The sequence below is a fragment of the Vicugna pacos genome, chromosome 3 (assembly GCF_048564905.1).
Source record: "Vicugna pacos chromosome 3, VicPac4, whole genome shotgun sequence".
Taxonomy (NCBI): Eukaryota; Metazoa; Chordata; class Mammalia; order Artiodactyla; family Camelidae; genus Vicugna; species Vicugna pacos.
In genome coordinates this window covers 55,988,996-56,010,188 of record NC_132989.1, presented here as the reverse complement: position 1 = coordinate 56,010,188, position 21,193 = coordinate 55,988,996, and the positions used below count along the sequence as shown (strand labels likewise).

Sequence of the window (21,193 nt, the reverse complement as noted above, 5' to 3'; positions counted from 1 at the left end):
AGTCCTTCATAACTTTATAGACGAGTTTTAAAAGAATTGATAATAAGCAGATTCAAACTATGCAGCCTGTAGATAGAAAATATATCCTTTTGTTATCTCTGAAAAAGATATGTAGCATTTTAATAGTTTTTTTCTCTCCCAGATAAATAATTGGAAAGATACTCTAAATGAGCCTCCAATAAAAGCATAAATATATTATAAACATGCCTATATTATAAACTGCAGCATAGAGTCTAACCCACCAAAGGGTACATTTTCTTGTTCATTAAAAAAATCACATAGTCATACATATATTCTACATCAAGATTCATTTTATTTTCTCTACCATATAAATTCTTGAAAATGACATTTTAGCCGTAGTCCCTGTACTTTTTTTAGAGCAGAGCAGTCAGTTTATGAAAACTAGTTTCCTGTTTTTTTCAGATGAAATATCATTAGGTAGATAACTCTTAAGCTCTGTCCAGTGATACTTATCTTTAGATTCGCTCAGTGATTCATTTCAGTTGATTGGTCAAACACAGAATGTAAAACCTGGATCTTATTACTCAACTTATTAGCAGGAAGTTTGGGCTGATCTGAAATACTGTCTGGCTTCTCCGGTAAAGACCTATAAGGTTTTGCTTTGATTTCACCTTCAGGATACAGAAGCTCAGAAAGCACAGGCTCAGAAAAGGCTTTTCTAAGATTTTCACTCTCCTCCCTGTTTTGCCTTATGGATTCTTCTTCTTGGAGAATTTTCTTTACCTTCTCCAGCACAGCATTAACACAGACTGCCTAATAAAAAAAAAAAAAGTTTCGTTTTAAGCTACTAAACTTACAGATAAAAAAACCAATAAAATGTTTAACATACAGTCATTAATCTATATATTTTAATAAAGAAGCACTTTCTTTCAGGTACCCTGGCACATAATAAACATCCAGAGATCAATTCCTTATTATAAATATATTATGCCATACTCTAGAAAGAAAATTAAAACCTAGAATGCTTTAATAAAGACATGCTTTATATTTTCCCCCAATTCTTTAGGTGTTTTACATTTTTCTTCTCTGATTTAATTAAATGAAACATTTTCTGAGAGAGAGAATTTGTCCTTAAACATACTATGTCAAGGTAGGTTTTTTGTTTTTACTTTTACCCCCTTCCAGACTTTGCTTCTACCTAATCGTCTACAATTGGAAGGGCATAAACATTTTGGTAAGAATTTAGTAAGCTAACAAGTCAATGATTTCTAAACAAACATGTTATCCACTTTGCCTCAAAAAATGTCATTCAGTATTTTTAAGAATGTCAAAACAAAACATACAGAGAAAAATAACTTAAAAAGTTGAGAATCATTAAGAGTTGTATCCATTAAACTTATTCTGTAAGTTTACTGATGATGATGATGCCAAGTATTTAAAGCAAGCAACATGAATAACAAGATCTATAAAATATGAAAATACATAAACTAGCTTCTTTTACCAAAGAGATGCCTCCCAGGTGACATAATAGGCTATATTAGAAGGTTTTTCTAAAGAGGATAACAGAGAAAGGATTGAGGGCCTTAGCTTGAACAGCCTCACTTTCCTCCTGACCTGCCACTTCCCCTTTTCTTGCCTGTCTCCCACTAGAGAATGGGGGGGGGGCACTACCACCTCCACTTCCCTGCATTAGTGTTGGCCATGTGACCCTGTTCTGGCCACTGAAATAAAATATGTCTGTTGGGGAGGAGGATAGGAAGGATTTTTGGAAAAGTTTTTCCTCCTCTTCATATAAAAGAAAGATTGTCTTTTGCCTCTACTATCTCCTTCCTGCTTTGGACACTGATATGGTTGTTAAGGCCTGAGCATGAGGCAACAAAACTAAGGACCAAAAAGATACATGTACAATGTTCATAGCAGCACTATTTACAATAGCCAAGACATGGAAGCAACCTAAATGTCTTATCAACAGATGGATGGATAAAGAAGTTGCGGTATAACACACACACACACACACACACACACACACACACACACACACACACACACACACACAATGGAGTACTACTCAGCCATAAAAAAGAATAAAATAATGCATTTGCGGCAACACTGAATATCTTCATTTTAAGTGAAGTAAGCCAGAAATAGAAAGAAAAATACCATATGATATCATTTCTATGTGGAATCTACAAAAAAAAGACACAAGTGAACTTATTCACAAAACAGAAACAGACTCACAGACATAGAGAACAAATTCATGGTTACCAACCAGAGGGCAAAGGGGGTCAGAAGGGATAAATTGGGAGTTCGAAATTTGCAGATACTAACTACTATATATAAAATAGATAAACAACAAGTTTATACAGTATGGCACAGGAAACTATATTCAATATCTTGTAGTAACCTATAATGAAAAAGAATATAAAAAGGAATATACGTATGTGTATGTATGACTGAAACATGCTGTACACCAGAAATTCACACAACATTGTACACTGACTATACTTCAATTTAAAAAAAAAGAGTTAAGAAAAAATAAAGAAGCTAGTACCTTAGTTTATGAATGGACTATATAGTATATCTTTAACATTGCATAAAGTAAGTGTACTTATTTCTAGATTCTAATAATTTTCTCAACTTACCAAATAAATCAGTGCTGCATATGAAGCATACATTATGCTAGTTAAAGCAGTCTTTGCTGGGAAAGAAATGATTTCAAACAAAGAATCCTTTCTGACCTGAAAAAACAAAAGAGTTTCCTTATTAAAATAAAAAATTTTCAGTGTTACAATGTTAAATTTTATATTATAAAATGAGAATTCAGATATTTGTAAAGTCAGCTACTTTAGATCTGAATTTTTCCACATTCTGAAAATATACTATTTTTCTCCTTTACAAAAAGATACTTTGTTTTGCTAATTAAAACCTATGACAAACCTATTAAAAAAAAAACTTACATTTCCAAAATCTTCATTAACTTTTTTACATTTATCAAGTGTGCTCACTAGGGGGTGCCGCTGTGCATGTTAGAAAAAGTCCTTTTGTTCAAATTCAGGTAGTCGTCCTTTACTAAATTATTCACCTCACCTCTTCAATTAAGCAAACAGCAATCAAAATACTGAGTATTTCCTAGAGATTAATGACCTGCTTGGAAGTGTTAATCATGCGACTGCTGAAGGCCAGCATTAAACTTAGATGATTATTAAGCTTCAGGAAATGCTCTGTGCTCATGTCCAGCGTGCTGTTTGAAGTGTAGAGAAGGTTTACACCAAAAAAAAAAAAAAAATTGTCTCCTAGATGTTTCTAGCTTCTAGAAGGTGTCCCTGCTTCGACCTAATATTATGATATATTCAGTTTAGGGGAATGGTACCATGATAGTATTAAATACACATAATACCTACATTTAAGGGAAAAGTATAAGATATTCAGGTTAAGGGAGTTATACTCTCTTATAGACTACCTCTGTTGCCTTGAGCTGTAAGGATATGAAATGAGGACATTAGGAAAAACATTCCCTTCCCAGTCAGCAGTGAAGTGGCAGTTAGCCATGCTCCTCTGAAGTAAGAACCACGCCACTCAGAAGCTTCAATAACTCCCAAAAGGTACAGGCTGTAGCTAATAAAACCATGTAAATGCACAGTAAAAACGCACACAAATTAGAAAGAAAAGTATGTATGTGTTCATTAAATCTCTTTTTTTTTAATACTGACAAACTGAAATAATGATAGCAGAATGGCTAGGTAAAGTATGCTATATCCACCCAATGGTACATTGCAACCTTTTAAAAAGTGCTTCTGAAGAACGTGTGATAATATTTTATTGAACAGATATTTATATTGCACTGTGTACCAGGTCCTGTTCTAAGTGCTTGTTGTAGTATACTCAGCTTGTGCTTACTGCTGTCACTACTGAATGAAGGACAAAACTGCCCATCACAATCTCCCCTCTTCTCTCTTAAGTGATTTATGGAATGCTGAAGACTAGTAGCTAAGAGATGGTGGGTTGAGGAGGAGTAGGGAGAGTTTCCCTTCTTATTCTCCACCTTTCAGGCCATATTAACTTGTAGACATAGGGACAGGTGGGGGCAGATTTAGTCCACTGTCTCCTTAAGTCAGTCTGGAAAATTCCCCAGACTCCCTGGCTTCTGGAAAGAGTTTCCAGGAAACGAAGCGGCTGCTGCTCTTTCCCTCTTGCAGGAAGACTCAAAATGATAGCATGCCTCTGAATCCCACTGTTAGGCTTTAAGGAAACAAATATACAACTGGGGAGCAGATGTTACAAAGGAAAGTAAATACATTCCAACAAAATGCCTCTTAGAAGAGTAAAAGATTTATGAATTGGTGAATAGATGAATGTAAGCGGGAGGTTCACTCTCAATAATTGGTAGGCCATATACAATAAAAAAAAAAGTGGTGTCTGCATGAATGAGAAATTACTGTTTCTGTTTCACTGAATCTGTTTCATATTTTTGTCCTTTACCTAAAAGTAATTAAAAATGGTTAGTTTCAAAATAAATTTGTATTTGATATGTGTTATACTTCTGAGTGATGAATCTGTATACTGCCTAAGTGTCACTTTTTCACCATTTTAATGCTTTTAATAAATACTTGCTATTCCTGTAATAAATCATTCCTGTAGAAAATATATTTCCTCCAAAATTTATGTGGCTACTGACCAAGTAGCCATTTTTCCACTTTATGACTCACTTGCAATACATGTTTTTCATATTATAAACCACACTGCCTCATTTTTTGGCTTGCTATGAGCAGGAACAGTGTTAGGGTAAAAACTGAGATAAACAGGAGAAATTTGGTAAACAGGGGACTTTGCCTAGAATGTCTTAGCCTATTTCAAAAGTTTTATCTTAACTTTGTTGTTACATAAATTTTATTTTATTTGCATTTTTAAGTTAAAAGTATCTTGGTATCAATAGTATACCCATATATTTCTTTTTTCAATTTGGTAATATTAATATATAAGATACATGGATATTCCAACAATAAAAGCATTTCAATCTTTAACTAAACTTGTCCTACACAATTTTGTTTTCCACTTCTCCCACATAATTTTGACTGCCTCGTCTCATAAAAAAAAGTATCTATATTCATCTTATTTTCACTACTAACAAGATAAATCACACACAAAAAAGCAAACTATAAGCAGTTTAGAAAATAGAGATCCACAGGTAACTGATGGGTGGAGAATTACCAGGTCCAACTTAGTTCATGTTGTCCAAAATCATCTTGATGTGGGATATCACGGGAGTAATAGGGGATACTCTAACTCAGTGATTCACAAGTGTGTTGGAAGAAGCACTGACTACTGTTAATAGGTCCAGGAAAAAAGTATTTCCTTAGTTTGGGAAAGCTGTATAATCATATCTTTGCTTAGCAACCCGCAGTACTCACGAACACAGGAAAGACTCCTAGCAGTCCACAGTAAAGAAAGTTATCTTTATCGCAGTATTAACAACCTATGGAACACTGCTCTCGAATGAGCTCTTAATCAGTCAGGTGGTCCTACAGAAGCTCGCATGTCCCAACCTCCTGGCCAATCTGGAAAGGTATGTCTTCAAGATTCCAGGGGTTCTACTTTCTAGGAACTGCCCTTTTATCCCAGGTCTTGAATTATACTACACAAGATAACCTCGTGGCAGGCTCAAAGAGGAGCTACAGAAGCTCCTGATATTTATGAGATTTGTAGTTTAAACCCCAAACTGGAGTCTACCTTGAAGGGTTGGGTGTGAGGAAGAAACTTCCCTTAGATAAGCCTCTGACCTTCATCCTGGAAAAGGGGAGCACAACTTCACTTGGGATCCACCATGACACAGGCATTTTTGAAACTAAGAGTTTTCTTTAGTTTGCCCATCTCTGGCCTGCCCACTCTATGGTGTCTGCACAAAGTAGAAAGAGACACCTCTAATGCCACAATAAGGAAGATTTCATCCCAGGAAGAGCTCCTGTCCTGCAGCCCTGTGTTGGCCTGCCAAAGTCAACAACCATGTCTGTGGGCTGGCGTGTCTTGGCTGAAGTCAGCAGTCAAGCTAATTATCTAGGTCACTGCAGCCTAGAGCAGCTGCAAGCTTTACTCAGCCAGGCAGCTTACAAGGCTAAGCAGATGCAGCATTCTGTAAGTACTGATACTGGGGATACTGAAAACCATGATGAAATCCTCAGTTTTCTGTTCCTCAGGCCCCTTAGAGAACCAGCAGCTGTATCACTATAATCTTATCACCCACAGAGCCAGGTGCAAAGGGAGTCTAATCTTTTAACAAGATGGCCAGTTGAACAGGCCTGACGCCAACTCTCTCTGCTCATGTCATAAGCCATTGAAATCTTTTCAGGTCACTTGTATTGGTTGGGTTTTGAGTAGTTCATATTTGGCACAATATCACTGAATATACTAAAATAAGAGGGACATGCATGCAACCAAAAAGGCCAGGAAGAATGTCAAGGGAGCTCCTGTGACAGTGTCCACTCTCTAAGTATCCAGAGGAGACCATCACTGTAAGCTTCATCTCAGACCACATCAAAGAGCTGAAACACTATCTAGTTACAGTCAGTGTCCTAATGACAATGCCCCACTACTCCAAGTTCTTGAGGGAAGTACAACCTGCCTGACTGGCATGTCCAGCTACATGACATCCGGCAAAGTTTGGGGAGAACCGTCTAAGGTGCTCTAGGTACAAACACATCTTCCTGTTATTCATTACCCTCAGACTTCTCAGTGATGAGACCGAGCACATGAAGAGGATCTTTGACAACTGCCTTCAGATAGGTTAACCAGGCTGCTTACTTTCCTACATAAAGGGATATCCTCCATGCATCCAGAAATCATATCCTCACACAGTAATTCTAGATTTCAATCCTTTTCCTTCTGCATGCCGCAAAGTTCCATCTTAGCACAGGCAGCCTGAGAATTCTTGAAGGAATTCATGCTGGAATCCACTCTGGGTAAGCTAAACTCTGTGCTATGCCACTTACTTCTCAGTACAGTCTGGGACCACAGACACATTCCATTCACAGACCAATCCACTGAGCTCCACCACATCTCCTACGTTACTCTGATGTTCCTTCGATTCTCCAGGCCATGGTCTTCACTGTTCATACTTCTATTGAGACGTTAAGATTTGAGATATGTTGTTTTCTTCCTTGCTACAATTTAGGTTCCTCTTGGTGGCAGTTCTAATTCTCCACCAGAGCTAATACATATTACCCAAAAAAAGCTTCTTCCTCATTCCTAACCCTCAAGGCTTCAGAGAGGCTTGACCCAGGACTGTTCCCTCTTGTATCACTTCAGCCATGTGGAACTACTTACATTTCCTAAATAAGTAATGCTCCCTCTAGCCTCTGCATCTTGCTATACACTATTCTCTTCCTGAAATGATTCTCCTACCTCTTCCCCTGGCTAACTTCTCCTCCTTGAAGTCTCAGATCCAGAATCATCTTTTAGGAAGCCTACACTGACTACCCTTAGGAATTATCTGCCCCTGGTTGATGCCTCCACAGTACCTTTGCACACTTTGTTCACGCACTTGCTACACTCTGCTGACACTGCTCACTTGCCTATCATCTCTCTAGTCCACACAGCAGTGCTGAGAATGTATGAATCCCTAATACATAAACTCGTGATTTTACATACCAGGTTTTCAGTATCGACCAATGAAAATGTAGAATTATACCTCACTTACTTTCAAAAGAAATTTAACCACCTTATATTAGAATTTGCAAGATATTAAGAAGTAAAGCTGAAGGACATCTGCTTCCAGCAACATGGCAGACTGAGCTAGTGTGGAGCCTCTCATATACAAAACACTAGAAATTCTATACAAAAATCAAACTCTAAAAATTTAATACAAGACTGACTTTACAAAAATGAAACAAAGGAAAGAAGGACAGAAGGAGGGAAGAAAAGAAAGAAGGAAGGGAAGAAGGGAGGGAGGAATCCCCCTGAGCTAGGGACAAAAAAGAGAACTAAAAGCCAAGCAGCTTGTAAGTAGATGAGCTTATGTCCCAGGAACTCTGGGGATGTTACTGGACACTGAAATAAGGGCTGGGGCTTGAGTTTTAACAAAGAGACTGGAGATGAGACTTAAGATACATGAGGTGAGGATCAGGCCTCTGAAGAGCTGCAGTCTCAGGGGAATGAGGACTAGAATAACTCCACCCACCAGTCTAGGAAGAAGGTAAGGAAGCTGGCTCTACCAGAGACTAATACCTACAGAGCACAAGCAAAACCCTCTAGAGGGACAGCTCTACCACCAAGGCCAGAAGGGATTTCTATTTTTTGTAAATCCCTGTTGAAGAAAAACTTCCAATTTAAAAAAAAAAAAAGAAATGATCTACGATGAGGAGATACAATATAGATCACAATAGTCAGAAAGATTAGCATCCCTCCAAAATCTCAAAGTATAGTCTTAAAAAGACCATAAATAAGTATGATTAAAATAATTAAAGAGATTTTTAAAAATAAATAAACCTATGAAAGAACACTTTGAAAAGAAAAAAGTGGAAATTTGGGAGAAAACACCAAAAGAACTTCTAGAAATGATAAATATGTTTGAAATTTAAAATACATTTAATAAGTAAAAGAGCATATTAAATACAGCTAGAGAGAAATGGTTAACTGGAAGACAGATCAGAGTAAATTATTTAAGACATATCAAAAAGACATAAAGAAAAGGAAAATATGAGGAAGGGAAATGGACATAAAGCATAAAATGAGAAGATTCAAAGTACGTTTAATAGGCATTCCAGAAGAAAAAAAATTGAAAGAAAATGAAAAGGAGGCAATATCTGAAGAAATAATAGCTAAGAGTTTTCCATAATTCAAGAAATCATCCTCAGATTTAAGAATCACAAGGACTCCCAAGAATGTGTACCCATTCTGAAAAACATTTTGACCACAGTTAATAAAACTGAAAATGTTTCATCCCTCATGACCCAGCATTCCCTCTTTTACATATATACCTGGAGAAAGTCTCATACATCTAGATAAGGACTCATTTACAAGAGTGTTCAATGCTGCACTGTTTGTAATACAAAAAAATTTGGAAACTAAATGGTCTATCTGTCCAGTAATAGATAAATGGTAGATTATTTTTTCTTATAACAGGAATAACCCAAAGAAGTTAAAATAATAAACCAAAGAAACATAGCTATATATATCAAAAATATTGAGTGAGAAAAGGAAGTTTCAGAAGAGTAAGTAGAGTATAATATCATTCATATAAATTTTAAACATACATACATACAAATGCAGTGGAAATATAAAAGTATTCATGGAAATGCTTACATCAATTTCAGGATAATGATTCCTTCTGGTAGAGAAAAAAAATGAAGAGATCGGAGCATGGTTAATTACATTTCTTTTTTTTTTTTGAGTTACAGTCATTTCAGAATGTTGTGTCAAATTCCAATGTAGAGCACAATTTTTCAGTTATACATGAACATACATATATTCATTGTCACATTTTTTTTCGCTGTGAGCTACCACAAGATCTTGTATATATTTCCCTGTGCTATACAATATAATCTTGTTTATCGATTCTGCATATGCTATACAACATAATCTTGTTAATCTATTCTGCATATGCTTGTCAGTATCTACAAATTTTGAACTCCCCGTCTGTCCCTTCCCACCCCTCTGCCTTGGCAACCACAAGTTTGTATTCTATGTCTATGAGTCTGTTTCTGTTTTGCATTTATGTTCTTTTTTTTTTAAGATTCCACATATGAGCAATCTCATATGGTATTTTTCTTTCTCTTTCTGTCTTACTTCACTTAGAATGACATATATTTCTTTTTATAAAACAGATATCTGAAGACGATGTGGCAAAATACTACTACCAGTTTAAATTTGGGTGGGACTTCTGAAAAACTACCTTTAATATATTTTGAAATATTTTATTGATAAGAATTTTAAAAATTAAAGCTAAATTCTAAGACAATTAGAACAAGAGCAAAGGAGAAGAGATGTCATAGGTGTTGATTCTAAATTGATGTCAAAAGAGACGGTCACAGTCAGCATGTAGACCTTGGACAAATCACTTAGTCCCTCAACCTGGTTCTTTCATCTCAGGTTCATGGAATATGTTATCACAACTAAGCTCTAATTTACCTGTGGAAACTCACCGTCAGTCAAGGCAAAAGGCAAGAACGTTTTGTTTTTAGTTCTCATTATTGGATAGAAGGAAACATAGATCCTACCAGAAAGAAAGATTATTTTTCTGCCACTGAATTTTCATGAGTATTGAGAGACAATTCTCCATGGATATCTCTCATTTCTGTACAGACTGGGCCTTCCAAGCAAAGGACATGGTTGAATAGCAAACAGTTTTGGAAGCTAGAGAAAGTACATTCCTGTGGAGAGATCTAGAGATGTACTTTCTGAGACATGTCGCAGGACACTAAAAATAAAGCCTTCACTTTCCCCTCCAGAGACATTTGCTTCTCTCTCTGTCTCTGTTTTGTTCTCTCTCGGAGGCTGGGCAGATTCTCCAGCATCCCTATAAAAAGATGACTCTCCTGACTGTAGTGTTCCTCTCCTGTGATGCAACTTACAACATGCACATGCAACATCTGGCTGTCACCACACTGTCTTATGGAAACTGAGACACAGAAAACTGACACAATTGCTCCGGCTGCTGCTGTTGCTCGTCTCTTCTGTCAGTGTGTGAGCACACGTATTGTTTAACTGTGGCAGACTAACTTGTTAGCTTGTAAATAGTGTTAAAATCTCAGTTCCTTCATAAATCTAACTTAGCAAAGAGGAGAGAAAAGAAAGAGTCTGAATAACAATAATGGAAACTGTCTTTAAACATGACTTTATAATAAATACAGAAATATTCTTCAAAGGACACTTCTTATATCAACTCTATAAAACCTATGGGTCTAATAAGGAAAGAAACAGTAAGGCAAAACATTAGATTCAGAAAGATATTCTGGTGGGAATTTAAAATAATATGGTTCAGCTGTTTCTTTCTGATGATCTAAAGATCAGGAATAAGACTTATAGTTCTTAGAAATCCAATGGTTAACACACAGAAACTATTTTTTACTTTCTCAAACATAAGGTACTAAAAGGAATCTTTTATAAATGCTATCTGAGGCAATTCATAGTTGATATATCTGATGATTTCGGGAAATGTCAAAATTTTGGTTAAAGAGAGATTCTTATGTAATGGATATTTTATTTATTTTGATCACCTATCATCATCCCTTTTCCCATCTTCTCGAAACAACCCAGATTTTTATTTGATGATTCATCCTTTCCCCATTCTCAAGTTAGGTCATCTGAATGGAGCTCCAAACCCTACTGTAGGACTGAAGCAGGTAACCAAGTCGTAGGCCAGTCAGTGCATCCCATTTCCCTGACTTAGAGGCAAGCCATTCTCTACAGATGAACCTCAGAACTTAGCCAGGAATGATGGGGTAAGAACTCTCATTCTTTTCTGCTGTAATTGAAACTTGGAGGATGTAGCCCTGGGAACAGCTACAAACCATCTTGTGACCCTGAGAAGTCTAAGAATGGAGTCAACACAGAGAAAGCATAGCCAGGAGATGGAGAGAAAAGAGAAAAATTCTGAAGGCATCATTTGAGTACCTATACCCAGCTATGCCTAAAACCTTATCAACTCTGGATTGTTCAATACATCTCTTTTTTGGCTTAACTCTTCTTTCAATAAAGGGATGCTATGAATAATGCCCAAACTGAAAAACACTGAGTTCTGTGCCATAAAGTTGAGGCGGGAAAAAAAAAGACAAGAAACTAGTCCTGAAAAAAGTTTGAGCTGTTGTCCTTAACAAAATATACTAAAGCCTCAATAAAGGAACATAGAACATTTAATTTGAAATAGACCTGGATGCTGACGGGTCTGTCAAAATGAATTTATAGCTAAATACGCTCAATATGTTATGTCAAAGGTTATCTTGGAAACCTAATGAGGTTATGGGGAAAATGCAACAAAACAATCATCTTTAAGGCTTGTTGTAGGATTCTTTTTAGGTTTCATATAAGAGGTAATCTGCATGCTTACATTTAGGTAGAACAGTATGAAATTGACAATTTCGTATAGTTCAATCAAATAACAAGGGAGGAAAAAAGTCTGCATTACTTCCTCCTTTATATTTATTTAAATCAGAAAATACACTATATTGAAAGAAGACCTAACTATTCATTTACCTTATCCAACTATTCTTATTTTACATCTAGGACAACCAAATGTACTACATTTTCATTTTTCAAATCTTGCACTCAAAATAGTTTCTAAAAATAGTTCATACCCTGTGCAAATGCAATATTCACTTACCTGCATGTTATATAGGGGCTGCTTTGGTGCATTAACTTCCTTCAGTAGACGATGAGCTATGTCCCTTAACTCTAAAAGTCTGCAAGCAAGCTGAGGCTGCAGGAGTTTGGCAACTGATCTGGAGGATCTGGATATGCTGTTTAGTCCTTGAATTAATGGTCCTCGGTTGATCTTGGCTAAAGCGACAGCCATTTTGATTTTGGATGTTTTTTGTATGGGTTCTCTTTGCTGGAAAATAAGCCTTTGAAAAGTGACTGCTGTGTGATTCTCCACTGCATTATTTATTTATTAAATTTTTAAAACTGAAATATAGTTGATGATGTACAATATTATGTTAGTTTCAGGTATACTATGTAATTTGACATTTGCAAACAGTATGAAATGAGTACCACGAGAAGTTGGGTAACCATCTGTCCCCATACAAAATTATTATAATATTATTGGCCATATTCCTTATGCTGTAAATTGCATCCCTGTTACTTATTATATAACTGGAAATTTGTACTTCTTAATCTCTCCTTCATCTGTTTTGCTCACACTGCTCCCTCCCTCCACAACCTCCATTCCCACTTCCAACCACCCATTTGTTTCCAGTGCATTATTAAAATCTACTGCAGGCAGAGACAAGTACCACATAATTGTACACTGTGCATGATACTCAGTGTCCAATAATTATCTCCTACCCTCCATACAATTCACTGATCCCTCCCATGTACTTAAACCTTTATTTGAATACATGATTATTTTTCCTTAGGATAAATATTCAGAATGAAGTTACATGCCAAAAGATACAAATTTTTCATTTTTCTCTCTGGATTTATTTAATTTTTGCATTGATTTTTAAAGAGCTCTTTAAATGATAAAATATAGCACATATACATAATATACAGTGTACAATTTACTTTAAATTTTTAAATGCTAAAAATATAGCATACATGCACAATGCATTGTACAGCTTAAATAAAAATAAAATAAAAACCCTATATACTAATCAACAAGCTTATGAAACTTTTAGTTCTGAAAAATTCAAAACTTTTATGAGCACTCCAAAAGAAAAAAAATGTGGCATTTCTAAAACACATGACATGTAGTTCTTTCTCTGTTCTAGCAGAAAGTGAACCACAGGGGAATTACTTACAATGTGGTTAAGCTGCATTCCAGGCAACAAACAAGTATGATTTTCATTACTCATTTAAGTAATTTTATAAGCTATTCTGGCTTTTTGTATGTAACCTGGAGGAAAGTATTGGTTAACACAAATAAGCAACTCTGAATTTTTATTTATTTATTGAGTCCAAATATGTAAAAGCAAAACATCTTTTAAATGGATTTTTTAGTCCACAATGAACATCATATATTTGTTTAAAAGTTAACATACTATATTGCTATACACCAGAAATGCCTCAATTTTTATCCTGAAATCATAATTTTATTATTGCTGTATTTGTCATCAAAGTTCAATACTTCTCTTACTTTTCAGCATTTGTCACTGGAGATAACCAAAGCTATTCTAGCCTATCAATGAGGATATATTTCTGGGGCATCTGGGGTCTTACTGTCGTTTAACCTGTTAACTTTACTGAAAAAGTCCCATTAGCCCACCTGTGGTCTCAACCCTCCTAGCAATATTAACAGTAGAGAATGCAGTCTAAGTTGTGGGCTACAGTTGCTACAACTCCAAGCCACTTTGAAGCAAAGCAATCTTTACAAGTAGTCATATGGTAGAGGTAGAACAAGCAAAAAGAACAGGCAGGAACAATCACTTGATATTATTATCTATACTGATTGCAAGCACACGTCGGAGAGAAACCACATTGTCTGCAGTATCCAAAGTTCCTTCATATAATGATTCACTCTCTCTTATGATCTTATGCTTTGCTGCACTGACTCTTTCTCCTAATTCCTCCTCAAGGTGGAGCACCTAGAATAAGACTAGTTTTACTTCTAATTACAATTTACAGTCACTGCTAAGCATCCTTGGTGCACTGGTTCCAGGACCCCTGAGGATACCAAAATCCATGGATGCTTATGTCTTTTATATAAAATGGCACAGTATTTGCATATAACCTATGCTCATCTTCCCTTACACTTTAAATCATCTCTAGATTACTTATAATATCTAATATAATGTGAATGCTGAGTAAATAGTTGTAAATACAGTATAAATGTATGTAAATAGTTGCTTGCAGGTGGCAAGCTGAAGTTGTGCTTTTTGGAACTTTCTGGAACATTTTCCAAATATTTTCCATCCAAGATTGTTTGAATTCTTGGATACCATGGACTGACTGTACTCTGTTTTCTCTCATTATAATTTATAATCATAAAGTGAGAACCACCTTGCCAAAGCAAACAGAAGGGGGATATGTGTAGTTCCACTTTACTGAAACCTTGTCTATGTGGTCATTCAGTGTTTCAGGGACCCTTAGTTTTTTCAGTTGCAAAATATTAACAATCTGCATTTTCCCTCTCCTTATTTTGTGAATTTCTTTCCAAATCTTAGTGATCTGTATATGTCGGCCTGGATTCACTGACTTTACACATATATTTCTATTAATGAGTCTTGATCCATTTCCCTAAACAATATACAAGTTTCATCCATTTAACTTTCCCCTCTTTTACAAAATTGTTTTTCTAAATTTTTATCTCTGTAGAAAAATAAGCCTACTTGTAACTAATAATCTGTTAATCAAAACTCTCCTGTACAGTTCATAGAATTTGTATTGATGAAAATACAGCATTTGTTATAGACAATATTTTTTAAAATTCAAGTGTGCATTAAAACAATGCTTTAGAGCACTTTGTGTTATCTTGCTCAGTTTAGTCTCCTCTTGAATTCATGGCTTTTTCCAACAGACTCAACCTGTTCATAATTAAAATCATCTTTGTCTCCCTTTAATGCTTAAATTATTATAATTTAAAGATTGTTTTCTTTTTAAAATGCTTTCCTCTTTGATACTTTCCTAGATAACTAAAAGAAATATTACTTCTGACAACAAACTGTTTCCACCTTTATTTTCCCTGCCACAAAATATGGAATCAACTTGTTCCCAGGAAGACCATTATTACTTTTAAAAATAATAGTGTTAGAAACCAAATCTGGGCACCAGGGCACGTGTTCAGTGGTTCTTCGTGGCTCTGGGAATACAAAGGTGACCACAGAGGAGAGGCTACTCAAATTCCTTTTTGTCTATTATCTATGCTGTGTATTTTCTTACCAAGCCATATGTGTAAATTTAAATGTTGAACCCAGATTAAGAAGTCCTCATTTCTTTCTTTTCCCTCTTTTTTTTTTTCTTTTTTCTGTTTGAATCTTGGTCTAAGCATCCTGGAATCAGTTGCAAAGTGTGAAAATCCAGATGGTTATTTTTGTCATCATCATCTGAGCCCATAACTAAACATTAGAAAGGAAGTCCAACTCCCAACCACCAATATCACCTCAGAGATACACACTTAAAGTACTTAAAGACCATTTACCAAAAGAAACTTCGCCTCAGTCAATCTGGATGCTTCAAGAAGCCTGCTCCAGTTTTCTCCATTTGAGCTCCATTCTTTGAATATATATCCTGCTTTCCCTTTCTGTTTTCTTTTTTCTAGAGCCATGCCCATTTCTCGATCATCAGCATTTTTAATGCTGAACTCCAATTTCTATTAACATCAGCTTTTTACTACCCTACATCTATAAAACCAGCCTGTCAGCAAATCTTATTCAATTTTTTTCTCTGAGCAGTCCCAGAATCTGATCACTTCTCACTAGGCCCAATACCAACACGCAGTCCGTTATATTTATATACCACCATCGTCTCTTCTCCAGACTTGAAAATTAGCCTCTGCCAATGGCCTCCCTGCTTCCACCCTTGTCTATCTTCCTTCTGTTCCTCAGCCTATCAGCCAGAGATATACAGTTAAAACATGTCAGATCAGACCTTGTTTTTCTACTCAAACACTTTAGTGGCTTCCTGGTACACTCAGTGTCAAAGCCAAAGTATATACAATGGTCTACAAAACCCTACAGTTGTCTCTTCTTTATCTCACTGGCCTCACCATCTTTTTCTCTCCCTTTCCCTCCTCATAATTCATTGAACTTGTAAAGTATCAGGGACTTTGAATTAACCACACCATTCAAGTCCTCAAAGATACCAAAGTTTGCTCCCTCACTTCCTTCAAGTCTTAATTCAAGAATCACTTTCTCACTAAGATCCTCTAGGTCATCTGACCTTAACCATCAACTATGCTCCCTATCCCTACCTTTACTCCATATCCCTTGTCCACTATATTTTTTCTTCTCCTTAAGATCTACCATTAACATAACAGGTAGTTTATTTTCCTCGTTTATTGTTTTCCTACCTGACTAGGACATAAGTTCTATAGCAGCAGTGTTTTACATCCATTTGGCTCACTGATCTTTCCCCCAGACCCTAGAATAGGTCTGGCACATAGTAGGTGCTCTATAAATATATTCATTAAAATGAATGAAGTATATCAGAAAAATATAACAAGTTAAAATTGAGAAATATCAGGAAAAATACACCAAATGTTAAATGAGAAACCATTCAGAAAGTTTTCAGTGCACAATGTATTTTGTAACTTTTACAATGATAGTGCCCCACAAGAAACAACTCACCAAATACAAAAATATAACTGAATTATAGAACAATCCACTTACAGTTCTACTCTCATTATACTTACAAACCCCAATACAAGTAATTTCCAGACATCACAGGTGCATCCTCAGTGAAACTCTGCCACATAAGGTTAAAAAAAAATCCATCCTGAAACCCTGCCACATAGGGTTAACAGAAATTCTTGAGCTTGTCTTTCAGAATAGTAGATAAGGGGAAGGTTGATAAAAACCTCTCTGCTTGTAATCTGCCTTCACTGATCAAGCTCACCTTAATTGTTCATGCAAACTGCATATTCTCCAAGCTTCGTGTACCTTAGACAAATACACCCCAAGACTCCTTTAACTGCTCCCTATAGATAACACCTCTGACATATGGGTCTCTATAATAACATCTGCTTCAGGAACGTTGAGCTTATCTTGCCCAGTTCAAACTGGTCAAGACCACTGACCATTCAACTGGGTGTGCTCGAGTGTGCGATGGATGACTTTTGACGTGAGAAGGCCAAAAACTCTACCCTAGTTCCATCATGCTAACAGCGCCATTTTCCAAACATGCATCCCATGAAGAAGCATGTAACTCAGATATGCCTGCACAGAGCAGACATACCCCACCTTTCTCCTGCCTCCAAATCACCCTCCCCTGCACCTCTGACCACCCTATACTGTTTACCCACAAATATCCCAAGCCCCTTGCCTTTGGGAGGCAGATCTCATATTTGTTCTCCTGTCTCCTCACTTGGCTGCCTAGTGAATAAACCCCTTCTCTGCTGCAAACTTTGGCATCTCAGCATCGCACAACAAACCTGGTTTGGTAACGCCAGCAGTTTTTGTCCCACATGTTTAAAAAAAAGAAGAAAGCCTAGAGAATTCAGAAAAATACATCTATAGATGTAAAATCCAAATTTTTACATGGATTTTGTTATGCTTTGTCTACAATTCCCAGTTTTGAATGTACAGTTAAGTGCAAGTTAATTACATAATAAAACACATAACCACATTTCATAATTCAAACCCATCAAAGTTGACCCTGCCTAGGATTCACCTTGAGGTTTTCTCAGTAATTACCGCACTGCTATGCTGCCCTTAACCATTTATATCTTAGACCAAGCATGGTCACCTGCCTGTTTATCATAAAAGCTTTCTTTCATTCAAGTAAAGATCATTTGAATTAAAAAATTTGAATTCCCTAGTTGTAGTATGCATTTTTCATTTGTTCAAATTTAATGTTTAATATTTTAGAGTCCTCATACAGAAATCATTTGCCATTGCAAGTGTAAACCTTAAAAACTTACTTTTTACTATAGGATGTGGATACTGAGGGTATTAGGGGTCTGGGCTGGTTGGGAGGGAGGGAGCAGAGAGTACACGACCTCAGACCTCAAGTCAAAATTCTAAAATTAACTTTCCCAACCCCAGAAAAAAATGTCCTTCAAAATCTGTGCCATGAAAAACTATTTAATAATCATTATTCTGGGTATATTCCTCTACAAAATTTCTATCATCACTCCCATCAAATCCTGCCTTTGCTCCAGGCCAGCAACATGGCTTTTTCCTAAATAAGTGCCTAAAATTAAAAAAAAAAATTTAAATACTAATCACAAAATTTAGAGATTTAAAATATAGCCCAATCAATAAAGCCCTCTAAGTATTCTTAAAATCATTCTTTTCAGTATGTTTGGGAAGTATGGACCATAGTGGAAATAATAAAATTTAGCATTTATAATCTAACCTTTAAAAATAATCTAGTTAACAATGCAGTATTAACATTGTTTTCTGAATAATTTATTTTTGAAGTGCAAGTAACTTCAATGTGTTATATCCCCTAACTACTCAGGTTTCCTGCCAATTTCAGCAGCACATTCTTCAAAGTAAATGGTGGAAAAAGAACAATGTGCTTTGAATATGAGAAATAAAGTAATTTCAACTCTGTTTATATTCTTCTCTGGGGTGGGGTATAGTTCTTATAAGTAAATGACTTCAATGAGTTGGAAATAGAAACTTAGTTTTTTCTTTGGGGATCAGAACATCAATTTGTTCCACCATAAAGCATCCTCACGTCTCTAGTGATGACAAGGCTACGCAGAGGGCGGGAAGAGATGACGGAAGTTGAAAAGAAAGTTGCAACTTCTTTGATTAAATAAAACCCACTTTCTCTAATGCTGGCAATGGTGGGAGAGTCACAGTTTGGAAGGACAACAGGGCTTTCCAGGCCTAGGCTGCCTAGGCTTCACCTTGAGGTTTTCTCAGTAATTACCGCACTGCTATGCTGCCCTTAACCATGTACATCTTAGCCAAGCATGGTCACCTGCCAGTCTCTTTCCTTAATACTCTAGAGCATAGCCAAGAGAAGTCTCCAATGCTTCCAAAGAATTTATACCAAAACTAGGACAATGCAAAAAGTGGCAGCAACTAGACACCAGGACTAAGATGTGGAATTATAAAATCTGGCTTGCCCTCTGGTGCTTCTAAGGCTTATCCTATCCTACTGAGCCGACCACCATCTAGATGCCATCTTACCACTGTGCATCCACTTACACTTCAGTATCACCTCTCCCCAAAGTCTAGACTCGACACTGATGCCACTTATTCAAATTTACTTGACATTTTGGAAACACGCTATGCTGTTTAATGCTTTTTGACCTGACACTGCTTCCTTTGAAATATTCTTCCCTGCTCCTACCCACTTATTTTATCCATTTCTTCACCTTGAAAACTCCTATCCATCCTTTGAGACTCAATTTAAGCATCTTTCCTCCATGAAGTCTTCTCTGACTCCAGGATGTAGTTGTTACTTCCCCTAAATTGTATATGCCTCTTACCATATTCCATTGCAATTACTCGATTATGACGCTGTCTCCATTAGATTAAAGCTCACTGACTGAAGGAACCCTGTCTTCTTTCTCTGTATTCCTACTTTCCAACCCCTGGGCAACAGTAAAGGATTTATAAATGTCTAATGCCTGGTTGTCTGGATGAGGTTAAAGGTAGCTCTAATACCTCTCCTTTGCAATGAAATACATAGACTTTGTGATTACTGTGCTACTCAGAGTGTCTTTTTGTCTACTTCCAGGTTTTAACTATGTTCCTCTTGTTGACATTGCCAAAAGTCTGATTTCTGAGTAAGTAGGTTGTTACTCTACTATACAAGTTTACAACATATCCTATTCCAACTGTGGCCACGAGGACTGAAACAACACTTTTCCATTAAAAGCTGAGTACTTTTGAGTAAAGCAGGTTACACATGTCCTCTAAACAAGGTGTTACTTTTTCCTGACCAAATGTCTTTACAATTCTCTACCTGTCTCCTTCCACTCCCAATATTTTATCTGTCTAAAACTCTTTTTGGAACATAAGTTTAAAATACGTGCATACATACTTTATTTAAATTGACATTACTATTTTCTTTCCACATTAAAACACACACTCATATTTATCTTTCCATTGTTATAATTTATATCAGCTATGCTTTTTCACTGACTTAATTGCCATAGATTTTTGTTAAAGTATATCTAGGTATTTTTCTGATTTTACATTAAGCAAATCTTAAGTAAACTACATTGCAATTGTGGCTATGGGAGAGTTCTAGATTTCTAACCTAATGGTAGAGTGGTTGTCCTTAAATTTAATTCACCTATCTATCTCACTTCCTTGTCCATAATATTTCTGCTTTCCATAGATCACTGAGTGAGAGTTAAAACGTGTTTTTCTGTGAAAGTAATGTTTTCCTAAGCTTCAAGCACTGATCTCAAAATCACAAACTATATAATTGGTATGATACTAAAAATACAATACACTTTTTATAATCTTTTTCAAAGTTACAAAATCACATTACCTGATTAGACTGTGATACTCTCAGGAGGGTAGGGAATTCATCTTTAAACTCATCTACAAGGTCCAAGATTGCTTTCTGGATCCCCTCAACTAGGACAAAAAGAAATTAGAGGGTAAAAAAAAAAAGATCTTAACTAAAAAATCCCTTAACCATAATTCAAATGAACATGGAACACTGGCTCCACCTTAGGAATTTAGTTCCCAGTTTCCACATCCATATCCCCTTTAAAAGAAGACTGCATACTTCTTCCAGAAAAGTTCTTCAACATCTGCCCAAATATCCACCCTACAGGCCTGATTGACATGCTGAGTTCTTGCTTGGGTTCCTAGCGCCTGGCAAGCTTGCAGGCCTGAGCACTGCTGGTCCTACTCCACCATTAGTGAGGGATGAAGGCAGCCTTCCACTTGGGAAAGCAGGCAAGGACAGAACCTACAGCTCACTGCCAGAATTCTTTGTTACTGCACAATGG

The 21,193-nt window shown here is 36.3% G+C and overlaps 1 protein-coding gene across 1 annotated transcript; it reads right to left on the bottom strand.

Annotated features, from left to right (window-relative positions):
* Positions 1 to 293: 293 nt before the first annotated feature.
* Positions 294 to 21,184, bottom strand: SPATA9 (spermatogenesis associated 9). The gene is made up of 5 exons (XM_006212946.3): positions 20,968 to 21,184; positions 20,725 to 20,813; positions 12,272 to 12,499; positions 2,604 to 2,699; positions 294 to 774 (listed from the first exon to the last, which is right to left on the bottom strand). The coding sequence occupies exons 1-5, from the start codon at positions 21,026 to 21,028 to the stop codon at positions 487 to 489; spliced, it is 762 nt and encodes a 253-aa protein (XP_006213008.1). The 5' UTR covers positions 21,029 to 21,184; the 3' UTR covers positions 294 to 486.
* Between the last annotated feature and the right edge of the window lie 9 nt (positions 21,185 to 21,193).

Excerpts from the sequence above, each read along its gene's own strand:
- SPATA9 (XM_006212946.3), bottom strand. The coding sequence starts at position 21,028 with ATGTCAATCAGGCCTGTAGGGTGGATATTTGGGCAGATGTTGAAGAAC. Across the intron at positions 20,814-20,967 it reads GAAGAACTTTTCTGGAAGAA|TTGAGGGGATCCAGAAAGCA; the intron begins GTATGCAGTCTT and ends TTTTTGTCCTAG. Across the intron at positions 775-2,603 it reads ATGCAGCACTGATTTATTTG|GCAGTCTGTGTTAATGCTGT; the intron begins GTAAGTTGAGAA and ends TTTTTTTATTAG.